This window comes from Formica exsecta, unplaced genomic scaffold, assembly GCF_003651465.1.
Source record: "Formica exsecta isolate Colony F162 unplaced genomic scaffold, ASM365146v1 scaffold66, whole genome shotgun sequence".
Classification (NCBI taxonomy): domain Eukaryota; kingdom Metazoa; phylum Arthropoda; class Insecta; order Hymenoptera; family Formicidae; genus Formica; species Formica exsecta.
The window spans coordinates 155,728-163,038 of NW_021853422.1; the positions used below are offsets into that span (position 1 = coordinate 155,728).

General features: G+C 36.2%; 1 protein-coding gene across 2 annotated transcripts in view; it reads right to left on the bottom strand.

Moving 5' to 3' along the window:
* Positions 1 to 7,087, bottom strand: part of LOC115242936 (cytochrome P450 306a1) — a 34,000-nt gene extending 26,913 nt beyond the window's left edge. Inside the window, exons 1-3 of one of the 2 annotated variants that reach the window (XM_029819561.1) lie at positions 7,023 to 7,087; positions 6,801 to 6,904; positions 5,329 to 5,682 (exon numbers count right to left, since the gene is read on the bottom strand). In XM_029819561.1, the coding sequence (XP_029675421.1) occupies positions 5,329 to 5,647 (319 nt within the window). In that variant the 5' untranslated portion in view covers positions 5,648 to 5,682; positions 6,801 to 6,904; positions 7,023 to 7,087. Of the gene's footprint in view, positions 1 to 5,328; positions 5,683 to 6,800; positions 6,905 to 6,984 lie in introns of both variants that reach the window. The other variant, XM_029819562.1, reaches the window with a different exon arrangement.
* Between the last annotated feature and the right edge of the window lie 224 nt (positions 7,088 to 7,311).

Here is a 7,311-nt window from a genome sequence, read left to right on the forward strand (position 1 = left end):
AAAACAAAGCTTCCTCTATGAGGAAGCAAGAAGAATTACTTTAACAGATTTCTATTTCATTCAGGCTCGAGAAAAAAGTTGATATAATCAAATATGTATATAATTAAACAAGATGTCCGGTAATAATCGTATCACCTCTCATGTATAGAGAGGGTTAAATCGAGTAGAGGAAAGTTCTATATCATTTTGCAATTTTTGCAATAATTAATGAGATTTATTTTAAAAAAATAGCTAATCCGCGCGAGTATAAGTGCACACAGAAAAATATTATTCTATTGCTAAGTAAAATAATTATTCAGTTTACTTTACCTGTTTTAAGTAACAGTTATCTTTAACAAAGAATATTTTCTTAATAATAGTCTTAAAATAGACTTGTCACAAATTTTAGAAATACTCATTATCATGTACTCAAAAAAAGTAAATATTTTCTTTTGAAGAATATTATAAAATTTTATCGAAGAAAAGTCAGATATGGTTAATTTAATGTAAGAAAATTTATTAGATCAGAAAAATTTAATGTATTTCTTTCAATTATATAATTTAATATTCTTGATTGAAATATTAAATTTATTAGGATTCAGAATATATTTTGAATAAATTTGATGCTTATGATGAACTTATGATAGATTTGCGGATATATGAACTTATGAAATACTTGAAACAAGTAATATTTACTTGTATATAGTATGTATTTTTCTGTGTGTATATACGTGTACATTTATATGCAAAATAAGTTTTTATAAAACCATAGATTGTAGCTCTTTATCGAACCAAAGTTGAAGAAAGAGCGTGAAAATGCTATCTAAAAATCGTTAAATATATCTACACTAAAAATTTAATGGAACAATGGCAGGATTTCTAGAATCCTATCAGTAGAATTAGCTACAAATAAAGAAGGCAACAATTAAAAATTAAAAAATAAGCATAAGAATATATATGAATAAAATATGACAGTTTACGATATTCATACGTCGAAGCGTCGATCTATTTTTAATTTATCTTTTTTTATTTCAAATTAAGCGATGCGTAGAATAATCAAATTCTATAAAACGGAATTGATCAATCCGACAATGCGACACGTGACGTGCAATGCAGAAAATTTGCGTAATATGTTTACAGACGGCGCGTTATCTCGCCGTCCATCGGCGCGCTCTATAATAAATTAACGCTATTACGTACGACATTATCCGTCGTGGCGGGGCAACCAGTTTGCATAAGAAATGTGAGCGCGCCCATAAAGGCGCGTGTAAACGCGCTGTCGGATAATCACGGGTTGCGCTGTCGGAAGGCACGCGCCTCCCGAGTCAGTATTCTTCCCCATGTTCATCTCTCATGTAGGCAGCGGCAGTATCGTCATCGTCAATTTATGTGTATAGCTTTTCTCTCGTAAGATTTCACATTGGATAACAGAGAAGCGTTCTAAATTATGCGACGTAATACTGGAAAATAGTGTGCGCTAATAATCAAGGGAATATACGTAATCCAAAGCAAATATTTTAACTACAAACAAGAATTATTATATAACTATAATTCATCACCAACATAATATTAAAGAATAATTATGAGAACATTTAACCGTAAAAATTTAAAAAATTCAGTAAATAAAAATTTGTAAACACAAATAGACAATAAACTAATGGTATTTTTTAGTTTATTCTAAGCATTGTCTCAATAAATTTTCGAGATACAATATTTTAACGCAATATCGAATATTAGATATTTATAAATTATATGAATAGATAATGTTTTGTATTTTGCAGCTGCTTATAAATATTCTAATTATCTTATGGATACAATAAATATATTTTCCTCGTTTTTTTCTCCTATTATTTAAAGAAATGTCTTGATTGTCAATCCTAAATTTTATTTATCAAAAATGTAATAAACGGGAGGAATATTTTGCTGCATTCGTCGCATTTTATCGGAATACGCGCAAAAGTCGCAACGCGTCCTTGGACGCTCCGGTTTAGAGACTTCAATGCGCCGTGATGCACACTTTCGTGAGCCCAAGTAGTAATGGTCTACAGCGACGGTCGCTCGTCCGACTAATCCCGGTCCTCACCACTTGAAACGAACGTTAGACGCTTCAGAGAGCCTCCCTTTCCTTCCGAACCGAACGCTTGCGGTTGATCTAAGTTTAGCGAAACTTTACGTGTATCACACGAGATATGTACCTGTTGATGGAGGCGTGGCTAGGATTTCCCCACCAAACGCTATTCCGGTGGAGAGAAAGAAAGGAGGCTCACGCGGCGGGAGGATCTTTCCTGAATGCTCTGGAGGGGCATCTACAAGGAGTGGAGGAAGGTTCTCCGGACGCAAGAGCCTCTCGTGAAAGGTGTCAGAAGCGCCTCAATGTCGCGAGGGTGCGCGTGCAAAGGATGTGGCTACGCTAAATTTATCGTGCCAATCATCAATTTGTCGCATTTAAATTAAAATTTATTTTGCATTGACTTTTTTCTGGATTTGAATTTGTACTCTTCGTAGCATATGGATTTCTCTGCAATTTCTCTACAGTTTATTTTGTGAAACTTTGAACTGATCTAAAAGGCAACATATATCTCGTAAAAAAACATGCAATCTTTTTGAACTTACGCCGTAAGAATTAAAATAATCGAAATTTTTATAAAAATATTCGGTTTATGAAAGTTATCAGAAAATTTTCATTAAGAAATATTTGACATTATGATAAATGATAATTTTTATCGAGCTCATATTCTCTTTTATTATTTTTTATTCGTATTATTCACGATAATCCATTCAAACCTGTGCTTTTCAAATTTCTAAACACTCCCATCATGCAATATTTACTTCATTATTATGATTGTAATGTAAATTCTTTCACATAATCCTTAAATTGCATATTTATCAAGTCTAAATATATTGACTTATTTAATTGCATAAACCCAATATTAAATGTCGCATCTATAAATTTCGAAGCGGATAAGTAAATTCTACTAAATTGCAGCCCAACTTTATATAAAATAACGCTATAAAATAATTAAAATTTTCAATAGATTGAATTTACATAATCAAATCCGACTTTGCGACAGCTCAACAATCCGAAATTGATATCATGACCGATTCGTAATACATACGCGTATTTATCGGCTCGCTAAATCGGCGCGCTTGTAAAAGAGATCGGCGATGATAGCGCGGAGGAAATGAATGGAGAAATCACGGGGCCGTTGACTTTGGAGACATGGCGCCTCGTAAACATCGTCGAAGGCTCACGCACACGTGCGTGCATGCACTGGGAATCGAAAAAAAAAAAGAAGAAATAAAGAGGGAAGAAGACGCGCGCGGGGAGCATAGGGAGGGAGGGAGGGAGGAGGGCATAGAGAAAGAGAGGGAAACACGCCGAAGACGACGGTGGATCGCAAACGAGAGGATGGGAGCTTTCGAAACGAGGTGTAAGGTGTACCACTGGGTGCCGTGGTACACTTTGCCGTGAAATTATCGTCCCGCACGCATCGGCGGCCCGGCTCCGCCGTTCGTCGCCGACGACGGAATTTGTGGCCATGCCGGCGAATTTTCAGTCGACGGGCGAAACTTACGATCGTTCGAGTAACCCTGTTTTCATCTGGAAACAAAGGCCGCGTCGCATTAAATCAGGGACTAGTGATAGCTACGCGGCAAACGTCAATCGCGATATCCTATATGCATAAACTTTGATTTAAGAAATGTGCTTAATCGCAAATGTTTTCGTTTTTACGGAATATGGAGCAAATACCGTGGAAGCCTGACTTATCCGCGGATACTTATCTATCTCGTGTATATTACGTTCAGTAACGCGCACTCTATATATTTCAAATAACGGAGCACGAACGAAACTCTCTCGTATGCAGAAGACCCGCTATCAAATGTCGGCACCGCAATCGGTAACGTTGATCGTAAATCGAAAATCGTAACGGCACTTGGATCTAGAGAGTCCTCGTTATCGCGAGAACGGGACATAGCAGGCTGACTAGCTCTATTTTATTCTCCTTGACGGTCCACACCTTGGCGAAACACGGTTTTATCTCGACACGTCGTTGCGACAATCGAATAGATGTATTTGTGAGTCTCGTTCTTATCGTTCTTACATGTTGAATGATATTAAAGTAACATTTCGTACATTCTTATCATAATTTTTCAATACTCGATTTTAATGTTTATATCGCTATACAACAATAAAATTTTTAGTATAATAATCTGTGTACTACTAATACTCTGTCTTTAAATTAAACGTAAGATTTTTGTCACTCATTTATATTCATTTCAGGTATTCTGTGTAGTAAGCATATTACACGTAGCTTGAAAGACCATCGTATAAAAAGAGCAGAAGTTCAGTGAAAGGAAGTACGCGATTTTACGATAGAATTTCTACGATGTGACTTTCGAGCATATTCTAAAGATTTTTCGGAAACATCTTAAGAGCTGTCAGAATGACATTACGAGCAAATACGACGTGTCGCTGAAAGAAATTTATTTCTCATTTACACTCGAGGGCGAGGTCTCTTCAAAGAGAAACTTTCACTGCGCGTACACGTCGGATTAACGCGGAAGAATGCTTGTAGATCGGCGGTTTTACGCCACCCGGAAGCTCTCTAGATCCTCCAACCCACGCCGGGCCGACCTCGTTTTCTATCTACGGGAACGGCCGAGACGTTAGCTTTTTTTTGTGGATCCTAAGGCACCACCGGATGGTAGGTAAATCTTTCAGCTGTTTAGTAGGTTAGTCGGCCCACGGCGAAACTTCGTTCGTTAGAGGAACCGTTACGTCCTACAACGACCGGTGGTGCCCTTCCATTGTGCGACTGCTCGCTCCATTGTTACCACTTCTCCCGGCGAGTCGTGATCGCGCACGTGAGTTTTCCGACTCGCATTCGCCATGTGTCGTACAATATGGTACTGTATATATGACAGAATACATGTGTATACTTTCAACAATTATTTAAATTATCAGTTAAATTGCGGATCAAATACGGTTAACAATTGTTTTTAAGAATATTTTACAATTCCTAAGCGCGTCTAGAGTCCATTTATTATAACTAAATTATACTTGAATTTATTTCTCGAAGAATAATAAATTAAAATTTCAGTACGCCATAAAAAATGACATGAATAATTAATTAGTAAGGTAATATATTCTTCCCCTCCCTCTCTTTCTCTTTCTCTCTCTTTAATTATTTCTTTCATTTTAAAATAACTGTTGTACTTTATCGTCTCGTTAAATTATATGTTAGAGATTTATTTTTATTTAATTTAAGCATACAGAGAAAATGAATACATGTATGTTAGCATAGATTTAATTTAATTTTATAACAAGATAGAGAGATGATTACTCACCGTATCCCTGCATTATTCCATGCGTTAAATATAGCGGGGCCCTACCGGCAAATGCATCCTTCGCAAAGGCCTGCCTTACCAGCTGAGGATCCGACAGCAAGATCGTATAAACCGAGCCCATTCGCAGCCCACAAATCGGTCCATACTTCCTCGCCAGATTTGTCAGCGACACATGAGGACGCTCGGAATCTATCCATGGCAAATAACCGAGCAGCGGGATGCCGGATGGTCCCGGCGGAAGTCGAAGCCTTTTACGACGAAAAATATAAATAGAAAATACGAGAGAAATGCCGAGGATAATATGTATGAGGAATATCATTGTTTAACGTGGAAAGGGAAGCGATACCGCGGCACCTGCAAATTAAAGAGGACACTGTTGAATGACAGTAATTTGGCGAAAGCAGGATATTATAATTATCATGTTGCAAGATTTTTATGTAAATGTGTAGCTGTTACATGGGACGATGGCATAGAGAGAGAGAGAGAGACATATATCGATAAAAAAAGTTGATATAAAAAGTTATAATCAAATTATTTAGAACTTGTACATCTCGCGAGAAATGTGCTGTTACATGGACGTAATAAATCACGTAAATGTTCCGCGCGACGGACGATCTTCCATGGTGATCGTAAACGCTTCTAATTGAGGGAACGCGATTGCAGCTTCCAGAAATGGCAACGACAGAAATGAATGATAAACACCTTTCTCTGCGCCTACGGCGTAACGTGCATGTGTAAACTCATCTCATTATCAAGACTCGCGCGCGCGCACGTGCAATCGCGAGGAGGACAAGGAACGGATTCCGTGCTGCGACTACACGATATAGGCCGACACGTGGTCAAACACGTGCCGGCGAGTCGCTGATGAATCGAGGAAGCTTACTTTCGATGGTGCATCGCCGGTAGAACTTTTTTTTTTTTTATAGCCATCGTCACTTTGGCTCGCAAATGTTTAGCGGTTATGGCATTTTGTATTTTTATTCAATCTGTCACGGTATTATAAGTCGATTCTCTTTTCTGCGTTTAATTGAAAACAATTTTTTTGCGCGTAATGCCAGAGATCTTCAATCGTGGACAGCGGCATTTTCTTTACAATTTTGATATAAAAATAATCAATTGATTATTATTAAATATTTATTAAAATACAGCAAAAAAATTGCATTTAATCTAATATAAAAACAATATTTCTTTTATTTTAATCATTTTCATAAAATAACTTTAGGTATTTGTTAAATAGCACGCATGAAACTTGTTCTAAACTATCTTGGATACTATTGAAACTATTACACATTTTTACAAAATTTTAATAATAATTTTTGAGGTTTTAATTAAAATTCATCTTATATACCGTGGAAATTATGTTCTCTCGAGTAAAATATGATTTAAAGAACAAAGATACTTTTTTATGTATAGCAGTTATATAAGTTGTTGTGTAGAAGACTCAGAGAACGCGAGTGTTGAACAAAACTCACCAAATCTGCAAACAGCAAACTTTTACTACAGAAACTATAGCAGCCAGAACATGCACATCTTTCTTGAATAATATTATAACTAGCAGGAATTATGAGATCTGAATCTGCAACAAAAAACAGAAGATATGTAATATTATATAGATAGATATGTAGACAGATAATATATTTATATATTTATATTTACATGCGGAAAATAAACAAAAAACGGAAATTTACACGTACAACTATCGCTGAAAGATAAATATTATAAGAAGGAATATACGAGATGTAACTTCGACCGCAGTATCGAGCTAAGTGTCGTCGCGAGACTTGACGAAAGTGATCCCGAGTCGTTTGACTACCAAATGATAACTGCTTTGTGCTGCGACAGCAAAGATTTTCTGTGTGATATTCGATGACATTAGAGTAGACGTTTACGTTTTCAGACAGGTACCAAATCTTCTTCAAAAAAATATAATTGTATATATAAAGCATTTTAATTTTAATTAAAAAAAGCTACAAAATATTTTGT